The 20,907-nt window shown below is 39.1% G+C and overlaps 1 protein-coding gene and 1 non-coding gene across 12 annotated transcripts in view; both read left to right on the top strand.

The window, feature by feature from the left end:
* The window catches only part of BDP1 (BDP1 general transcription factor IIIB subunit), a 107,299-nt gene that overhangs the window by 32,347 nt on the left and 54,045 nt on the right, over nucleotides 1-20,907 (top strand). For all 11 annotated transcript variants that reach the window (XR_016220069.1, XR_007914355.3, XM_089312588.1 and 8 more), the window contains exons 12-17: nucleotides 6,242-6,397; nucleotides 9,427-9,583; nucleotides 11,331-11,422; nucleotides 12,217-12,409; nucleotides 13,478-13,611; nucleotides 18,836-19,871. Coding sequence is in view for 9 of the 11 variants with exons in the window: in XM_089312588.1 (XP_089168714.1) it covers nucleotides 6,242-6,397; nucleotides 9,427-9,583; nucleotides 11,331-11,422; nucleotides 12,217-12,409; nucleotides 13,478-13,611; nucleotides 18,836-19,871 (1,768 nt within the window). In the remaining 2 variants the exon portion in view is untranslated. The remainder of the gene's footprint in view (nucleotides 1-6,241; nucleotides 6,398-9,426; nucleotides 9,584-11,330; nucleotides 11,423-12,216; nucleotides 12,410-13,477; nucleotides 13,612-18,835; nucleotides 19,872-20,907) is intronic.
* Nucleotides 15,133-15,239, top strand: LOC127487504 (U6 spliceosomal RNA). The gene has a single exon (XR_007914363.1). It is a non-coding gene; the product is annotated as a U6 spliceosomal RNA (small nuclear RNA).

Raw genomic sequence — 20,907 nt, 5'->3', positions numbered from 1 at the left:
ATTTGAAGCCAGGAGCCAGGAGCTTTTTCTGGGTCTCCCATGTGGTTGCAGGGGCCCAAGCACTTGTGCCATCTTCCACTGCTTTCCCCGGCCATCAGCAGGGAGCTGGGTTGGAAGTAGAGCAGCTGGGACTCAAGCCAGTGCCCATATGGGATGTCAGCACTGTAGGCTGTGGCTTAACCTGCTGTGCTGCAGTGCTGGCTCTGCTTCAAAGCTGTCTTAGGGGCTTGCATATCTGGGATTCATATATCTTGGTGAAATTCCCTTTTATAATTGTGTACTATCCTCTGGTGCTGCTCTTTTCTTCTAACGTGTACCTTGCCACTGTGGTGTTCTTTTGGTTAGTGTTTTTATCAGTTTGTTATTTTCTTGGAAGATAATCCCTTTATCTTTTGTGTTCATCAGTTTGAATATGATGGGTCTTTTGTGTGTCCTTTAAAATTTCATTTATTTTTATTACGGTAAATGCACATGAGATTACCCTCTTAACAAATCTTCAAGTACCAGTACAGTAGTATTTACTGTAAGTTTAATGTTGAGCAGTGGATACCTGGAATTCTTCATCTTGTATGACTGAAATTAGCAGTTTTTCCTTCCCACGGCCCCTGACTTTCCTTTTGATTTTCTGTTTCTATGAATTTGAATTCTTTACATATGTCACACAAGTGGAATTGTGTAGTATTTGTCCTTCTGTGACTGGCTTATTTCACTTAGTGTGATGTCCTCAGTGTTCATCCATATTGTAGCATATATCACACTTTCCTTTACATGGCTGAGTGTGTTGCATGTCTATACCACATTTTCTTTATTCATTATTTGGTCAGTGGATATTTAGGTTGGTTCATCTCTTGGGCTATTGTGGATTCTGGATAAACCCCAGAAGTAGGATTGCTGGATTTCTGGTAGTTCTATTTTTCATTTTTGGGAAACTTCTCTACCATTCTAGTTGTGAGCATACCATTTTATATTTTCATCAACACCACATGGGCTCTGAGTTTTCTACAACCCTGTAACTATTTGCAGTCTTTTGTTATTTCGATAATGGCCATCCTAATATAATGGATGATACTTCATTATTGTTCTGATTTATATTTCCCTGATGATTAGTGATGTTGAGCAGCTTGTCATATACCTATCAGCCATCTGTACAACTTATTCTCAAATGTCTATCCAAGTCCTTTGCATGTTTTTTGTTTGTTTGTTTGTTTTTTTTTTTTTTTTTTGTTTTTGACAGGCAGAGCAGACAGTGAGAGAGAGAGAGAGAGAGAAAAAGGTCTTCCTTTGCCGTTGGTTCACCTTCCAATGGCCACCGCGGCCGGCGCGCTGCAGCCGGCGCACCGCGCTGATCCGATGGCAGGAACCAGGTACTTATCCTGGTCTCCCATGGGGTGCAGGGCCCAAGGACTTGGGCCATCCTCCACTGCACTCCCTGGCCACAGCAGAGAGCTGGCCTGGAAGAGGGGCAACCGGGACAGAATCCGGTGCCCCAACTGGGACTAGAACCCAGTGTGCCGGCGCCTCAAGGCGGAGGATTAGCCTAGTGAGCTGCGGCGCCGGCCTGCATGTTTTTTAAATTGGTGTATTTCTTTTCTTTCTTTTTTTTTTTTTAAAAAGATTTATTTATTTATTTGAAAGTCAGAGAGTTAAAGATAGAGGCAGAGACAAAGAGAGAGAGAGAGGTTCTTCCACCCGTTGGTTCACTCCTCAGTTGGCCACAATGGTTGGAGTTGTGCGGATCCAAAGCCAGGAGCCTGGAGCTTCTTCTGGGTCTCCCATATGGGTGCAGGGGCCCAAACACTTCTGTTGCTTTCCTAGGCACATTAGCAGGGAGCTGGATTGGAAATGGAGTATCTGGAATACAGACTGACACCCATATGGGATGCCGGCACTGTAGGCGGCAGCTTTGCCTGCCACACCACAGTGCTGGCCCCTGTTTCTACTTCTGAAACTGAGTTGTAGAAGCTAATTATATATCTTGGATATTATGTATTATATTATACCTTATTGGATATGTGGTATATTAGCTTTTCATTACTATAACAAAGTATCTGAGATGGACTACTTAGGAAGGAAGGAAGCCTGTTTTATCTCATGATTTTAGAGGTTTGCAGTCTGAGATTGGGTAGACCCCATTGGTTCAGCCTTACTGGACAGCTGGAACATGGCAGTGGTGGAGTACACATGAAGGAAGGGTCACATGGTGAGTCAGGAAGCAGAAGGAAAACAGTTGGATCCTAAGGCATTTATAACCAACGCTCTTATGAGAAATACCTTCCAAGAGCACGGCCCTATGACCATAAGAAGCTTCCACTTAGCTCATCTCCTAAACACCACAATTGGATTTAGTCTCTCCTCTCTTAATACCATTATTTAATTTTTAATAAGATTTGTTCATTTATTTACTTGAAAGGCAGAATGACAGACAGAGAGATCTATTCTTTGATTCACTTTCTAAATGGCTGCAATAGCTGGGGCTTTGGCTGGGGCCAAAGCCAGGAACCAGGAACTCCATACAGGTCTCCCACATAGGTGGCAGCAATTCAAGCACTTAAGCTATCATATGCTGCTTCCCAGGTGCATTGGCAGGGAGCTGGTCATAAGTGGAATAGCCAGGACTTGAACCGGCACTCTAGCCTGGAATGCATTTGTCCTAAATGGTAATGCAGCCCATGATACCATAGTTGCCTGCCCCTTTGGACCATGAATTTATTACTTTGGAGTTTAAACATCTCTGTGAGTTTGGGAGCCAAATCCTTTTTAAACTATAGCATTTGGTTTGCATATGTTTTCTCCTGCATCCATATTTTTTCACTCCTGATTTTTTCCTTTAAAATGTGTAGATTTTTATTTTCTTTAAAATGTATTCATTTGAAACCCATAGTTACAGAGAGAGAAAGCTCTTCTATCTACCAGTTCAGTCCCTAAATGCTCTTGACGGCTGTGGCTGGGCAGGCCCAAGCCAGGAGTTAGGAACTCCATCCGGGTTTCCCATATAGGTGACTAGAATCCAAGTACTTGGGCCATCATCTGTTGCCTCCCAGGTTCATTAGAAGGAAGCTGGAGTGCAAGTGAAGGTGGAACTCTTCTGAGGCACTCTGATGTGGAATGTGGGCATCCTTAGCAGTGGCTTAACCTGGTGCACATTGCCCACCCAGAAGATCTTCAATTTGATATTGTTCTACTTGTCTGATTTTGTTTTTGTTCCCTGTGATTTTGGTACCATATCCAAGAAATCATTCCCAAAACCAATGTCATGAAGTTTTCAGCTGTGTTTGCTTCCAGGATTTTTGTAGTTGCATGCTTTATGGTGAAGTCTTTAACCCATTTGGAATTGAATTTTGTGTATGGTGCAAGGAAAAGTCCAATTTCATTGTTCTGTTTGTGGATATCCAATTTTCTGAACATGTGTTGAAGAGACCACCTTTTCTCTGTTGGATGGCCTTGGCACTTTTGTCAGATATCATTTGACCATTACTCATGAGTACATGAATTCTGGGGTCTTTATTATATTATGTGAATGTATGTCCATCTTTATGCCTGTACCATACTGTTTTAACTACTGTGACTTTTTAAAAAAAATTTTTTATATTAGGTGAACAAATTCATAAATATAAATTTAAGAACATCATGATTCTTCCCACCTTATCCTAACTCTTGCCCTCCTTTCGTCCTTATTTTTTCTTTCAATTTTTTAAAAAAGATTTATTTATTGATTTGAAAGGCTGAGAGGCAGAGGCAGAGAGAGAGGTTTTCCATCCTCTTGTTCACTTCCCAAATGACCACAACGGCCAGAGCTGATCCAGTCTTAAACTAGGAGCCTGGAGCTTCTTCTGGGTCTCCCATGTGGGTGTAGGGGCCCAAGGACTTTGACCATCTTCTGCTGCTTTTCCAGGCACATTAGCAGGGAGTTGTATTGGAAGTGGAGCAGCTGGGATTCAAATTTGCGCCCATAAGGGATGCCAGCACTGCAGGTTGCAATCTCGCTGGCTATGCCACAGCACTGTCCCCTTTTTCAGTTTTTACAATGATATACTTTCATTTTATTTCATAATTGTAAGATTAACCCTCCACTAAATAAAGAAATTATATGTAGAGAAACCACTGTTCTTTAAGAGTATAGACAAGGGCTATAAACTATAATCAAATCTCAAAAGTCAGTTCTGCTTATATATATTACATTGTTTTGTACTCTGTATATTAGTTACCACACAACAGGGAAAACATGATATTTGTCTTTTTAAGACTGGCTTACTTTACTAAGCATAATGGTTTCCAGTTGCATCCATTTCATTGCAAGACAGGATTTAATTCTTTTTTTATGGCTGAGTCGTAGTCCATAGTGTATTGAAACACCATATTTTCTTTATTTGGTGATCAGTTGATGCACATCTGGATTGAATCCATATCTCAGCTGTTGTGAAATGAGCTACAATAAACTTGGGGGTACAACTAACTCTTTCAAGTGCTGATTTCTTTTTTTATTATTTATTTAATTTTTTTGACAGGCAGAGTGGACAGTGAGAGAGACAGAGAGAAAGGTCTTCCTTTGCCGTTGGTTCAGCCTCCAATGGCCGCTGCGGCCAGCATGCTGCAGCCGGTGCACCGTGCTGATCCGAAGCCAGGAGCCAGGTGCTTCTCCTGGTCTCCCATGTGGGTGCAGGGCCCAAACACTTGGGCCATCCTCCACTGCACTCCCGGGCCACAGCAGAGAGCTGGCCTGGAAGAGGGGCAACCGGGACAGAATCCGGCGCCCCGACCGGGACTAGAACCCGATGTGCCGGCGCCGCAAGGTGGAGGATTAGCCTATTGAGCCACGGTGCCGGCCTCAAGTGCTGATTTAATTTAGTTTGGGTAAATTCCCAGGAGTGGGAATGGCTGGGTCATATGGTGGATCTATTTACGGATCTCTGCGCAACCTCCATATTGTCTTCCATAATGGTTGTACTGGTTTATGTTCATACTAACAGTGTACTAGGGTTTCTTTTCCCTCATTTCTTCAGCAGCACTTAACTGTTTTTTAATTTTTGGATGATAGCCATTCTAACTGGGGTGAGATAAAACTTCATTGTGGTTTTTATTTGCCTTTCCCTGATGGTTGTGTTTAAAAAAAGAAAACCAAATCTGTAAAAACATTTAGAAGTAGTAAAGAAAATTTCTTTGTGATGTCAAGGATTTCTAAGGCATAAAAAACACAGAACTTTATTTTTTATTTTTTTAAATTATTTATTTGAGAAACAGACTGACAGAGAGATGGAGACAAAGAAGGAGAGATCTTCCATCTGCTGGTTCATTCCCTAAATGCCATCTATAGCCAGGGTGAGACCAGACTGAAGCCAACAGCCCAGAACTGTATCCAGGTCTCCCATGTGGTGGGACTGTCTTTCACTTGGGCCATCATCCATTGTCTCTCATGTATATTAGCAGGATGATGGAAGTGCAGAGTAGCTGAGACTCAAACCATCACCCTGACATGGGATGCTGCAGCTTAACTTGCTGTGCTGCAATGCCTACCCACAAGCACAGGCTTTAAGATATAAAATTAGTAGATTTGCCCATAACAAAATTAAATTCTTCCATTAACAAAGTCTCCATAAGGAAAATAACATGTGCGAGAATGGAAATTTTTGTGTGTGATATACAGCCAAAAATATATATATAAAGAGAGAGGTAAAATATAATGGGAACTTTTACTGACATGTCATAAAAGCACAAATACTCAATAGAAGAGACAGACGTAAGGCTGAATTTGAATATGTGTTGAAATGGTGTTAGTACATTGCCATTGGTAATATTGTTAGTTGAAATATTTTGTAATACAGTTGTCCTTCATTTGCAGGGTGCAGTGTTAGCTGCAACTGTGCTGTTGGTGTCCTAACGTGACTTTTGATTAATGTACACTGTGCAAAGTGAAGACTGTATATCAAATTTTAATGATTTACTAGTTTGATTTTGTTTATATTTGATTTGTAAACCCCATCTAATTGGCAGGTTTTCTTTTTGAAACTTCCTGTCTTTCCCAAGAGTGTTAGTTTGGGGCTGCTACTTTCTCTAAAGGTACAGTTCTTTGTATCCTGATAGAAGAAGGATCATAGCAAAGTTGGTATAATAGCTTTGATTATTCCATAATATGAAGGATCATCTTTCAGAGTGTTGGTTTTGTGTATTTCAAGTCAAATTATTTATATAAAAATATGTATTTACTGGAAATTCTTCTCCCCCTCCTGTATTTTCATTTCCATAGTAATCACCAAGATGTGGAGTCAAGAACAACTGAGTCTACAGAATCAAGCACCTCAGACTTGCCTTCAGAAGTTGAAGTTTCAGCAACGTGTGAGCTAAATAATGCTGAAAGTCCTTGTATAGAAGAAAGGAATGCTGACCTAAAGAGTAAATCACTGTAAGTTTTTATATGGTAGGATTTTTTGTTTGTTTCCAAAAGTTTGATAAGGTCCTTAGATGATGATAATGTTGTTTTATATATAGATTAGGTTAACTTGTAGACCATTTAACATATAATTATGCTGTAGTGTATTAAGAGTCTGACCTCAAGATTTTTCACTTCATATTTTATAACAGATGTCTGATATATAATAGTGATAATATAATATATAATATATATAATATAATATAATATAATAGTGATAAGAGTTTTAGCAAAGTATTAACATGATAGAATTTGAAAATGATTTGAAATACAAGGATACTTCAGAAACTTCATAGAAAATATGTAGTATAGAAAACCATGCACAGATTTCAAAATTTTTTTACACCAAAGTAAATTTATCTTTTAATTAGTTTTTCTACATACTTCTGATTTATATCTGCATTTCCTATGATAGTTCTCTCTTTTTTGGCTGGAGTTATTTTTCATGCATTTTATCAAAGTAATAGATTTTGGTTTGACTTTAAGGAGGTGCATATGCTTTCTGGTATGCAGATACTGGTTAAATTAGTATCTTTACTAGCAATAGGATAAATGTACTATCAGAATCTCCCTTTGAAGATACATCTGAAGATTTCAGAGTTTCCTTTTTTTTTCCCCCTGGTAACTCCTCACATAATGGGCTTTAAAGATATTCAGTAAAGCATAGTCACGTCAGGAATTAAGCTTTCTTTCTTTTTTTTTTTTTTAAAAGATTTGTTTATTTGCAAGTCAGAGATACAGAGAGAGGGGGGGAGAAACACAAACAGAGAAGAGAGAGAGAGAGAGAGAGAGATCTTTGATCCGTTCATTCACTCCCCAAATGGCCACAATGGCTAGGGTTAAGCTAAGCTGAGGCCAGGAGCCAGCTCCTCTGGGTCTCCTACAGGTCCAGGCACTTGGGCCATCTTCTGCTGCTTTCCCAAGCTATCAACAGGGAGCTGGACTGGAAGTGTAACAGCTGGGACATAAACTGGTGCCCATGTAGGATGTTGGCATCTTAGGTGGAGGCCTCACCTACTATGCCACAAAGCTGGCTCCAAAACTTTTTTTTTTTTTTTTTAAGATTTATTTATTTATTTGAAAGGCAGAGTCACAGAGAGGTAGAGGCAGAGAGAGAGAGAGAGATTTATCCTCTGGTTAACTCCCACAGATGATTGTAACAGCTGGAGCTGGGCTGATCCGAAGCTAGGAGCCAGGGGGCCTAAGCACTTGGGCCAACTTCTACTGCTTTCCCAGGCCATAGCAGAAACTGGATTGGAAGTGGAGCAGTTGGGTCTCAAACCAGTGCCCATATGGGATACTGGCACTGCAGGTACAAGCTTTACCTGCTATGCCACAGTGCCAGCTTCTTTTTTTTTCTTACTTTTAATTTATTTGAAAGGCAAAGAGATAGAGATGTTCTGTCCATTAATTCACTCTTCAAATGCCTTCAACAGCTAGGCCTAAGCTAGGCCAAAGTTAGGAGCTGTAACACAGACTGGGGTTCCTGTGTGGGTGGCAGGGACCCACACCTGTCATTACCTGTTGCTTCCCATGATGCACATTACCAGGGATCTGGAATTGGGAGTGGAGCTAGGACTCAAATCCAAGCACTTCCTTATGGGGAGTGTACTTTTTTTTTTTTTTTTAAAGATTTATTTGAAGGAGTTAGACAAGGAGAAAGAGAGAGAAATCTTGCATCTGCTGGTTTATTCCCCAAATGGCCATAATAGCCAGAGCTGTTCTGGTCCAAAGCTAGGAGCCAGGAGCTTCCTGTGGTTCTCCTTCATGGATGCAGGGGCACAAAGATTTGGGCCATTTTTCACTGCTTTCCCAGGTGTATTAGCAGAGAACTGGATTGGAAGTGGAGCGGCCAGGACTCAAACCGGTGTCTGTATGGTATGCTGGTACTGTAGGCTGAGGCTTAACCTTCTGTGCTACAGCGCTGGCCCCGGGATTTGTACATGCTAAGCGTCATTTGTCCCCTGCTCCTACTTCCTAATTTCTTCAATTAAAATTTAAATCAGTCTTTGAAATAGTCAATACTTTTCTTTAGTTCCAACATCAACAAAAGTATGATACAGTTATAAATCTCCCCCTGCCCCCGACTCTTTCTTTTCATTTTTAACAATTTAACTGGTGATATATTTCATGCATTATTTCAGAGACTTTCAAAACATATACTTGCAGGCTAATACAAATTTATGTTTTTACTCTTTGGAGACCTGATAGCATACCACACTATACTGAACATTCTATAATTTTTTTAACATAAAGATCTTCCTTGTTTTTTTTTTATTGCTTAATAGTGATTTATTGTACAGATGTAGTATATAATATCAGTGTCCTATTAATGGCTTTCTGTGTTGTTTTTTTTTTTTTTTTTAAGATTTATTTATTTGTAGGAGGCAGTTTTACACATTACACCACGGTGCCAGCCCCAGTGATAACTATTTTGTAGGAGCTCTTTACATTTAGCAAAGTTAACCTTATGTCATGAGTAGTAGTTTGGCTTCTGACTTAGCTTTGATGTGGCTTTGTGAAAGTTTTGACATTTGTGTTGTCAAATTTCAATTTTTTTTCTTTCTCTTTTTTGGCTTTTTATATTTTAGAAAAGCGTACCTTACTTCAAAGCTGTTTATTCTGTGGTTTTATTTAAATCTTTATTTGTAACATAGTATGAGTCAAGGAATGAAGCTAATGTTATTTAAAAATGTTTTATTTTCTATTTCATGTTTATCCTCACTATTTTGAGATGTTACCTTTATTGTAAGCTGAAATTGTGTGTTTTGAAGTTATTTTCTGTTTTGTTTATCTGTTCATATATTATAAACATGAGTTTTAATGACTGGTACTGAATAGTGTGTTTTTTAACATTTGATAGAACAAGTTAGTCCCTTTGTCCGTTTTCTTTACTACTCTTATTATAAGAAAGCTCTTAAAGTTATTTTGGTTCTGAGTTATTTTAGAAATACATTTGAATTTATCTTCATATTAATTGCAATTTAAATAATATTTTTTAGGGAAACTGAGCAAACAGAAAATGTTAAACCAGTGTTGAGAGGTCGACTTCAGAGACCTAAACCCAATTTATCAAGGGCAGTTGGGAAGAAATCTGTTCTTTCACAAGGCAAAGCAGACACTGAGAACAAGAATTCACTTCCTGAAACTGTTGAAAAGGTAGGTAGTGAAAGACTTTATGGAAATAAAAATTTAAAAATTTTCCCACGACTGTGGGAATAAAAATGTTTCCTTATAATCACAAAGTATTGTTACTAATACTAATACTAATACTAATACTAATACTAATACTAATACTGGTTGTATGTTAACATTAGATTTGTTTCTGCCTTACTAGTTTCCAGTTTACATAATTTTATTTAGAACCTGGCACATATCATTTCAGATATCTTTAGTGGTGATAAATCTGTCTTTTGCCTGCTTATTTGAAATTTTTATTCAAAATATTTCTTAAACCAGCTTTACATTAAATTTTACTTAACAACTCTAAACATCTAAACAGAGTCACATTCTTATTTGTCCTTTGTAAACGTTCTCTCTGTGTAAACATTTATCTAGTTTTTTAATTATCATGTGTATAACACAGTTTTTGTTGTTGTTCTGGAACTATTTATATATTGAATCTAACTGATCTTTTTAATTGCCTTATCAAGGAAAAGTATTGATGTAGTTAGCTATTTCTCGAATGGTGGAGACTTAGATTGCTTCCTATTTTTTTTTTTACATTTTATTTGAGAGACACTGAGGAGCTAATTCTGGGTCTCCCTCGTGGATTCAGGAATCCAAGTACTTGGGCCATCTTCTGTTGCTTTCCCAGGCATACCAGCGGGGAGCTGGATTAGAAGTGGAGTGGCCAGGACTTGAGCTGGCACCCATATGGGATGCCCTTGCCCTCAGGCAACCATTTTACCCACTAGGCTATAGCACCAGCTCCTCATATTTTTATTTTATAATTGTATTATAATTTTGTGAAATGTTTCTTGAATTCTAGAAAATTTGGAAAATATAAAAGGTAAAAAATATAAAACTTCCTTATAACTTTATTATCCGAATGCAGCTAATCTTTTTCATATATATCCAGATTGTCTTCTACAAAATCAAGTAATAGTATCAGTTGAGTTTTGTATTCTTTTGTACTGAACATTTCATAAATATTTATCCATGTTGTTAAACATATTTGAAAACATGGTTTTTAGTAACTTCATAATAGTCTGTCAGTGGGATATAAGTTTATTTAACCATTTTTTCACTGTTACAGATTTTGTCTGTTTACAATGTTTTTTTTTTTTTTTTTTTTTTTTTTTTTTTTTGACAGGCAGAGTGGACAGTGAGAGAGAGACAGAGAGAGAAAGGTCTTCCTTTGCCGTTGGTTCACCCTCCAATGGCCGCCGCTGCAGCCGGCGCACCGCGCTGATCCTGGCAGGAGCCAGGAGCCAGGTGCTTTTCCTGGTCTCCCATGGGGTGCAGGGCCCAAGCACCTGGGCCATCCTCCACTGCACTCCCTGGCCATAGCAGAGAGCTGGCCTGGAAGAGGGGCAACCGGGACAGAATCCGGCGCCCCAACCGGGACTAGAACCCGGTGTGCCGGCGCCGCAAGGTGGAGGATTAACCTATTGAGCCACGGCGCCGGCTTACAATGTTTGATATTTTATAAAATGTTCCATGTATATTCTAGTTAGTAATTAAATCATTTTCCATTTGTTTTCTTAAAACAGTGTCTTTGAAATGATATGGGCATTTTTAAGACTGTATATTGACAGAAAGATTTCTAGTAATGTATGAGATTATTTTATATCATCTGCATTTAGGATTTTTAGAAAAATCTGACTATCTGTGCATTTGTTTATTTCCATTTGTTTATTATAAAATTTGAGCAATTTTTATGGTATAAAAATTTAATTCACAGAATCACATGGAAAAGGATACAATGAAAACATCTGACATTTTGGGAATGGAGAATACACAGAAAGAGAACTCAGAAGCTGACCCTGTCTCAAAGTACGTATTTAGGGAGCCATGTGAAAGTAGTAACTTCAGGAATGATTGTCACACCTGTTTCTATTTAGTAAGGCCTGAATTTTATTTTCAGCTGGTGTGCTTTCTCCATTTTCAAGTGTAGGTGGTGAAACATTTTAATAGTTCATTCTATACTTGACATTGTAGGTATAAATTATGAGTCCATTGAGTTTACAATTACCTTTCTCAACTTTTAACAAAGTCTTGTTAAATAAATGCATAGTTAAAATTATATTCCTGGATAATTTTATTTATACAAGGGACTTTAAAAGAGAAAATTGAATCTGAAGTAGAGGTCTAGGACAGCCCTCATTCCATTGTGAATCTGACCAATAGATTCTGGTCTGTTCCAGGGGCTGTAGTTCCTACTGTAATTTGGCACTAATCCCCTAGAGTTGTACATTATACGGTAGTGTCCTGATTGAGAAATAGTATAATGTGCTTGTCACATGCAGATTTTTCCAATTTTATAATGAAAATTTGATTTTAAAATGCTTTTTATGGTCAGTCTTCCAGGATTATGTCTGTCCCAAAAAGTATAGATATATGAATATCTTTGAAGGTATTCTTGAGGAGTTATTTTGTATTCAAATATTATTTTATATTCAAATGATATATGAATATCTTTGAAGGTATTATTGCGGAGTTATTTTATATTCAAATATTATTTTATATTCAGGTGGTTTCTTTATTCATACCAGGGAGAGGGACATATTGAAAAACAAACTTGTAACTTCAGAATAAACATTGATTTCATTCTTTTGTGGTTGTTCTAGTTTGAATGAGAAAGATTGTCTTCAGGAAACTAATTCACCGAAGTCTTTGAAACCTGCACGACTAATGAGGGGCCGATTGCAAAGACCAAAGCCAAATGTTGGTAATGTTGCTGAAAGAAAAATTCTTGCATCACAGGAAAAAATAGGGGCCAATGCAGAAGAGAATCAAACTGAATCATGTGTTGATAGGGACGTAAGTATTTTGATTCCTTTCCATGTATTTAAGTATGTAAGCTTCCCCTCAACTCATTTTAAAACAATATTTCTGGCCGGCACCACAGCTCACTAGGCTAATCCTCTGCCTGTGGCGCCGGAACCCTGGGTTCTAGTCCCGGTTGGAGCGCTGGTTCTGTCCTGGTTGCTTTTCTTCCCGTTCAGCTCTCTGCTGTGGCCCGGGAGTGCAGTGGAGGATGGCCCAGGTTCTTGGGCCCTGCACCCGCATGGGAGACCAGGAGGAAGCACCTGGCTCCTGGCTTCGGATCAGCGCAGTGTGTCGGCCGTAGCGGCCATTTGGGTGGTGAACCAACAGAAAGAAGACCTTTCTCTTTGTCTCTCACTCTGCCTGTCAAAAAAAAACAAAACAAACAAACAAAAAAAAACCAATATTGCTACATATTTTTGTTCATCATTTATTAAGTTTATGGTCAAAAATTCATAGCCAGCAGCTTTGCTAATTATAAACCCATTGTAGATTTTAAGCTTTTACACAATAATCTGCTTTATTTTACCTTGTATTTGCTTTTCCCTGTCACTCAGTGGATGTTTTAATTATTCTTTCCATTTGAAAAGATAACTAAAGATGTGATTTTTAACTCACTTAAACGGAATAAAATGTTAAAAAATTCTCCCCACTAAAATATAATTCCTAGAACAAAGATTATTTACATAGTCTTTTTGAAAAGGATTTAAGTTGGTGTGATTTAGGTTTGGATATCTCCCGTTATAGTTCCCATGATCTGTTATGCAGTGATAACAATCAGAGAAATTCAGAAAGATGGACCCAGAGGGGATAATTCTAACCAATGAGACTGCAGCAGTTAGTTGTTCTCTGATTAGGAAGAATGGGGGCTTTCTGGTAGTGTAAAAGGTATGATTTATGAAATGTTTTTAAAGAAATTTAAAGAAAAATTACCTTTTGACTATCATTTCATAAGCTTTACTATTTCCTTATCCTCATATTGAACAGAATTTTCAGTGAAATTTTTAAGATTTATGTTTTATTGTGAAACTGAAAAATTAAAAACTTTTGTTTGTTTTCAAGGTTTCTCAACAAATGGAAGATCAGTCATGTAAAAATTTAGAGTGTGAAGATACTACATCCCAGCCTGAGAAAAAGGATATTTCTCTTCAGAGTGCGCAGCCAGATGAACCCCAAGCTCTTAATGAATGTCTCAGGTAAATATCATGCTATTGATTGTATAATTTTTGAGTTTTGTATAAAGTTTTAGAACTCAGTCAGTTTTTAAAGGAAAATTAGACCGGCGCCGCGGCTCAACAGGCTAATCCTCCACCTGTGGCCCCGGCACACCGGGTTCTAGTCCCGGTCGGGGCACCGGATTCTGTCCCGGTTGCCCCTCTTCCAGGCCAGCTCTCTGCTGTGGCCAGGGAGTGCAGTGGAGGATGGCCCAAGTGTTTGGGCCCTGCACCCACATGGGAGACCAGATTGATGGAATTGTTAGTTAAGTTCTTAAAATTTCATTTTCAGGACATTTAATGTGTATCAAAGTAGAATTATAATGGACTCTCAGGCACTCAGTGTCCAGTGTCAAATAATTATTAATGTTTTGCCAAACTTTAAAGACTTGCTTATGCCTATTTTCTTATAACTGTGTTTACCTAATTAATTAATTAATTTTTTGAGATTGAGAGGAGAGATGGAGGGAGAACAAGAAAGCTCCCGTCCTCTGGTTTACTCAGCTAGTGCCTGCAGTGACCCGGGTTGGACTTGGCTTCATTGGGCTGGGCTGAAGCTAGCGTCTGGGAGCTCAGTCCCAGTCTCCTGTGGCGGTGGCAGGAACTTGCATCATCACTGCTGCCTCATAGGGTCCACATTAGCAAGTGGCTGGAATCAGGTGCTGGCGTTGTAGCTTGAGCTGGGAATCACCCAGACACTGGGATGGGATATGGGGTATGGGCCTCTAGCCACTAGACCAAATGTCTGTCCTCGTGTAAGCCTATTTACATAATAACTAACCTTGGGGCAAAAGCTAGATTTCCTGAACTACTTTAAAGGTCTTGTCTCTTGCTTCCTGTGCTTTTCTTTTTACTACCCCTCTTTCTAATTATTTTACTACTGTGCCAAAGAATCTCTGGGTAAGAACTTGTACAGATTTTAATTACAGATATTAGATTGGTTTTTATATTTATTTTTCTTAGTTTGTCAGACTGCATTTAATAATTAATGTGTCTCAGTAGGGGATAAAGTTTTCCCTGAGTGGCCTCTGGGTCTTGGAACTCTTCTGGATATTGTTTTGACTAATATCTGCTCTGATCTCAGAACTGCTCTCTCCAAGAGTAGTGCCCTTTCTGCTCTATCAAGTGAGCCTTCTGGCCTTTGAATCGCCAAGTTCCTTTCTTAAGATCCTGTGTTTTATCAAATCATATGCCTGTCTATATCCAGTAAGTAGTTTCCTTTCCCTCACTCTGAATGTTTTAGCCTTTTCCAGATGCTATGTAAGAGAAAGGGGTAGGTAATAGGGAAAAGAGTCTCAGAAGTGACGAATGCATGAAAAATTCTACTTCATTAGATAAATTAATGAAGATTTCTTTGAATTGTAATCCTCTAGGCTCATTTTGTATCCTACCTACTTTCTGTAAATATTTTGAGGTTTTGGTCATGATTGGTAATTTTTCTTATGGAATATTATAAATATTTGCAGATTATTAAACTTTTGTGATTTAGAAAAACATGCCCATGTGCTCACTTCAGCAGCACATATACTAAGATTGGAACAATATAGAGAAGATTAGTATAGCCCCTGTGTGAGGATGACATGCAGACTCATGAAGTGTTCCATATATATATATTTTTAAGATTTATTTATTTATTTATTTGAAAGAGTTACAGAGAAGGGGAGGCAGAAGCAGGAAGAGAGAGAGAGGTATCTTCATCTGCTGGTTCACTTCCCAAATGGCTGCAGTGGTCATGACTGGGCCAGGCTGAAGCCAGGAGCCAGGAAGTTCTTTTGGTGCAGGGGCCCAAGAAATTGGGCCATCTTCAGCTGTTTTCCCAGGTGCATTAGCAGGGATCTAGATCAGAAGTAGAACAACTGGAACTCGAATTGGTGCCTGCATGTAATGCCAACATTTTAAAGAAAAAAAGAAAAAGAAAAACAGGTCTATGGGCTTTGATTCAGATTTATAATTTTTTCCCTATTCCTTTGTATGTGTTCACCAAGTGTGAATTTCTTTGGTGTTCTCCTTAAATTTTGTGATATGAAGAGAGAACTTGTGGATCCATCGTGTATTTAAGTTGTAAAATAACCTAGTTCAATCATATCTGATTTCTAATCTTAGGTTCTGCCTTCAGCTAATTATGAACCTGTTATGAGCTCTGTGAGAGAAGGTCCATTTTGTTCATTGTATTCCAAGTTCTTAGCACATGCCTTTTTGCCATGTAATAGGTGTTTAGAAATTTTTTTGACTTAGTATTCATGAACTCCAAGAAGTGTGACATATGTTTATTTTTAAGCCATAAGAATAAGTTACTAAAGTCCTTTTATTACTGAGAAACAAGCACATGGAGTATAATTATAGCGTTTATACTTATATGTTACAATCTGAAACAGTTAAGTAGTGAAATTACTAAAACATCCTTTGCTTAAGACCCATGTTTAAAGAACATTCCAGTGTTTAAAATGTGACTTTATAGTTTATCTTTTCTTATGACACCAAACCAAGATGTTAGCATAGAACTTCACTCTAGAAGCAGTTTCTGGGTGGAGTTTAAAAGTATCATAGATCAGGGAATGGAGTGACATCCTTCTAGAACTAACTATATTAAAATTTTTTTAAGATACAGGGCTTTTTTTTTTTTTTTAAAGATTTTATTTATTCGAGAGGCAGAGTTACAGACAGAGAGAGAGGTCTTCCATATGTTGTCACTCCCTAAATGTCTACAACAGCCAGAGTTGAGCCAATCATAAACCAGGAGCCAAGAGCTTCTTCTAAGTCTCCTGCCTGGGTGCAGGGACCCAAGAACTTGGGCATTCCTTCCACTGCTGTCCCAGGTCGTAAGTAGAGAGCTGGATTTGAAAAGGAGCAGCCAGGATATGAACCAGCTTCCATATGGGATGTCAGCGCCACAGGCAGAATCTTAGCCTACTATGCCACAGCTCTGGCCCATTAAATTTCCTTTATTGATTACTATTACTTTTGCCTTTTTTTTTTTTTTTAGTAATTGTATCAATTACTGTAGTTACTGATACTTATTTCAGTTATATAAACAAGTATAATTTGAAAAAGTCATGCTTTTAAGGTCCTACCTTTGCTATCAGAAATTATATTGTAAACAATTGTTATTTCAGTGAAGAAAGATGGGTTAGAACCTAAAGAATGAGCATTGCCCCCCCTTTTTTTTTCTTAAAAAAAAAAAAGATTATTTGTTTGAAAGACTTAGAGAGAGGGGTACAGAGGGAGATCTTCTATCCACTGGTTCACTCCCAAGTGGTGGAAAGGCCAGGGCTGAGCCAGGAGCTTCATCTGGGTTTTTCCTATATGGGTGGCAGGTGGCCAAACATTTGGGCCATCCTCTGCTGCTTTTCCCAGGCTATTAGTAGGGGGCTAGATCAGAGGTGGACAGATGCCCATTATATATATTTTTTTTATTGATTTTACTATTATGATAGAAAACACAGTGGAGTGGTGTGGTTTTCTGGAGAGCAAAGTGCTTATTTTGGCTAATTATTGTATGCCCAATAGCATTCAGCAAAATATTGTCAAGTATTTAATCTTTTTATTCCCAGTTTGTATTGTAAATAATAAGTGATTAGAGGAATGTTTGTATAAGAAATCTTATTTTAATTTCCTTGTACTTTTGTTTCTTTGAAAGACAGAGAAAGATACAGACAGAACAGCTTCCATTCTCTGGTTCATTCCCCAAGTTCCTGCAAAGCCAGGACTAGGCCAGGCAGAAACTGGGAGCCTGGAACTCAATCCTTGTCTCTCATGTGGATTTTGGGCGCCCAGCTACTTGAACCATCACCTGCTACCTTCCAGTGCACCCATTAGCAGGAAGCTAGAATCTGAAGTAGATCTGGTCCTCAAACCCAGGAGGGAGGCAGGCATCTCTAGCTATAGTTTGATTGCTGCACCAAATACCTCTAATTTTGTTTGAGAAAGTATAGAGAGGGGCCAGTGCTGTGGCGTGGCAGGTAAAGCTTCCACCTGCAGTGCCAGCATTCCATATGGATGCTAGTTCAAGTCCTGGCTGCTCCACTTCTGATCTAGCTCTCTGCTATGGCCTGGGAAAGCAGTAGAAGATGGCCCAAGTCCTTGGGCCCCTGCACCCACATGGGAGACATGGAGGGAGCTCCTGGCTCCTGGCTTCGGATCAGTGCAGTTCTGGCCATTGTGGCCATCTGGGGAGTGAACCAAAGGATGGAAGACTTCTCTCTCTCTCTGCCTCTGCCTCTCAGTAATACTGCCTTTCAAATAAAGTCAATAAATCTTAAAAAAAAAAAAAAAGTATGCAGAGCAGAGTTACTTTTGGTTATTAGACTTTATCTTATTCAAGTTATACTTCCATCTATCTGTTTGAGATGATTAAGCCTGTGTGGCAAAGCATGTCTGGATAAAATAGGTGGTTATGGGGTCCAACTTTGTGATGCAGCAGGTTAAGCTGTTCCTTGTAAGCACTGGTGCAGTAGGTTAAGGCATACCATATGAATGCCCGTTGGAATCCTGGCTGTTCCTCTGCCCATCCAGCTCTCTTCTATTGCCCCTGGGAATGTGGCAAAAGATGGCTCAAGTTCTTGGATCTCTGCCACCCATGTAGGAGACCCTCATGGAGTTCCCCTCTTGGCTTGGCCTGGCTTAGCTGTTGCAGTTATTTGGGGAGTTAACCAGTAGGTAGAAGATCTCTCTCTTTCTCTGCTTCTCCTCTTTCTATAATTCTGCCTTTCAAATAAATAAATAAATCATATATATATATGTATGTACATATAAACATATACATACACACATATATATACACACACAAACATACATACACACATATATATATAAAATAGGTACAGTTTGTAGAAATAGGTGACACAGCTTGCTCTACCTGTAATGCATATTACTGGAGAGTCTTCTCCAGTCAATATTTGTGTAGGATGGTGTGCATGACAGTTGGAAGAGGACTATTCAGGGCCAATTAACTGCCACTCTGATTGATCTTGCTGATAGTTATTGCTATATTTGTCTGTATAGAAGTAAGTATATTTGTCTTAAACTTTTACTATAATTTTAAAGAATTGACATTTTCTCTCATTTAAAAATTTTACTCAGAGATTCATGAGATTTCCTTATTTTTTTAAACTTCAGTGTTTCTAATATTTTCATAGTTGATTCCTCTTATCATCCTCTCTTCAACTGACAGTTTGCTTTAAAATTTATATGTCTTCTTTTCAAATAGCATTCAAGAGAAAAATAAAGCCAATATACACAAACAAATTCCAAGTTTAAGGACTAGATTTCAGAAACCAAAGCCAAATATAGGAAGAGGAACTGGAAGGAGAGAAATTTGTTCAAAGGAAGAGGTACCTGGGGAAATTCTTGTCTCTGGAGAATTGACAGCAGCTTTGGGAGAAACTGTAAGACTAGACACCCTGCCAAGGGAGAATGTACCAGTGGAGACCACTACTACCAAAGAACTGGAGTCAGATTCAAAAGAAACTGGAAGAAACATCTCTCCCAGGGAGAAGGTATCAGAAACGGGTGATGTCACTGTAGAAATGGAAACATATTCCAAAGCAGCTGGAAGAGAGGCTTCCCTGATGGAGGGGGTGTCAGAGGTGAATGATGCCACCAAGCAAATAGACACAGTGTTGGAAGAAACTGAAAGAAGAGAGGTACCCCCACTGGGGAGCATCCCAGAGGAGATCAAGTCTGCAGGTGAAACGGAGGTAGATTTGAAAGAAATTGAGAGAGAAATGCCCCCAAGGGAGATGATACCAGAGATGGTTGATGTCATTGAAGAAAGGGAGGAAGTTTTGGAAGGAACTGAAAGAAGAGAAATATCTTCACTGGTGAAGGCCTCAGAAGAGGTCAGAACTATAGGTAACATGGAAACAGAGCTGAAAGGAATTGTAGAAGTTTCTCAAAGGGAAAATGTACCAGTGGAGATCAGTGCCACAGAAGAGAGGGAGGATAATGTGAAAGAAACTGGAAAAAAAGACATTTCCCTGTTGGAAGAAGTACCAAGAGAAGTAGCTGCCACTGAGGAAGCAGAGGAGAATTTGGAAGAAACTGTAGAAGGAATTTCCTTGAAGGAGCGTGGATCTGAAAGCATCCTTATTGAGGAATCGGGGGCAGATTTGGAAAAAAATGGAAAAGTAGCTGTTTCTCCAAGGCAAAATAAGCCAGAGGAGACATCCCGCCAGACTGAGACAGATTTAATGCAGAGCAATAGTGGTGACTGCAGCAGCACTGTGCCTCCACCAGATATCAAAGTATGTATTTTTCTGCCCTTTAAAACAATTTTGAATAGTTTCTCGGAGAAAACGTTCCAAAAATAATTCTATAATTATTGCCTGTAAGTTTAGCAAGGCTTATACTCTCTAAAAATTAGTTTTTTTTTTCTTAGCCCTAAATTTGTATCTGAGGACCTTGAAGAAACTCTATAATTTTTTTAAACTTAAAAAAATTTTAGTTGTGGAAAAGTGATGATTTTTTTAAAAGATTTATTTATTTATTTGAAAGGTGGAGTTACACAGAGAGAGAGACAGGGAGGGAGGGAGGGAGGGAGGGAGGACTTCCATCTGCTAGTTCACTCCCTAGATGGCCACAACAACTGAAGCTGCGCTGATCCGAAGCCAGGAGTCAGGAGCTTCCAGGTTTCCCATGCAGGTGCAGGGGCTCAAGGACTTGGGCCATCTTCTACTGCTTTCCCAGGCCATGGCAGAGAGCGGTGGCTTTACCTGCTACCCCACAGCACTGGCCCCAGTGAGGATTCTTTTAAAACATTTGTTTATTTTTGTTTAATTGAAAGGTAGAGAGAGACATACACAAATAGAGACAGAGCAAGATCTTCCATCTACTGGTTCACTTCCCAAATGCCTGCCATAGCTAAGGCTGGGCCAAGCTAAAGCCAGGAGCCAGGAACTCAATCCACCTCTCCCACATGGGTGGCAGGGCAAGGACCCAACTACTTGAGCCATCACCTGCTGCCTTCCAAAGTGCGTTAGCAGGAATCTGGAATTGGAAGCAGAGCCAGGACTTGAACCCAGGCACTAGGCACTCCAGTATGGGATGTGAGCATTCCAAGTGGCGTGGTTTTTTTGTTGTGGTTTTAAGATTTATTTATTTCTTTTAATGGAATTACAGAGAGAGAGAGAGAGAATCTTCTATCCACTGGTTACTCCCCCAATGACTGCAATGGCTAGAGCTGGGCCTTGTCACAGCTGGGGCTTGAACTGGTACCCATATGGGATACCAGCACTGCAGGCAGCTGTTTAACCTGCTGTGCCACAGCAGTGGACCCCTATT

This window comes from Oryctolagus cuniculus, chromosome 14 (assembly GCF_051225735.1).
Source record: "Oryctolagus cuniculus isolate XC-2025 breed Fujian yellow rabbit chromosome 14, ASM5122573v1, whole genome shotgun sequence".
In the NCBI taxonomy this organism is placed as follows: domain Eukaryota; kingdom Metazoa; phylum Chordata; class Mammalia; order Lagomorpha; family Leporidae; genus Oryctolagus; species Oryctolagus cuniculus.
The sequence above is the reverse complement of the archived record's forward strand: the minus strand, read 5'-3'. Positions and strand labels throughout refer to the sequence as shown.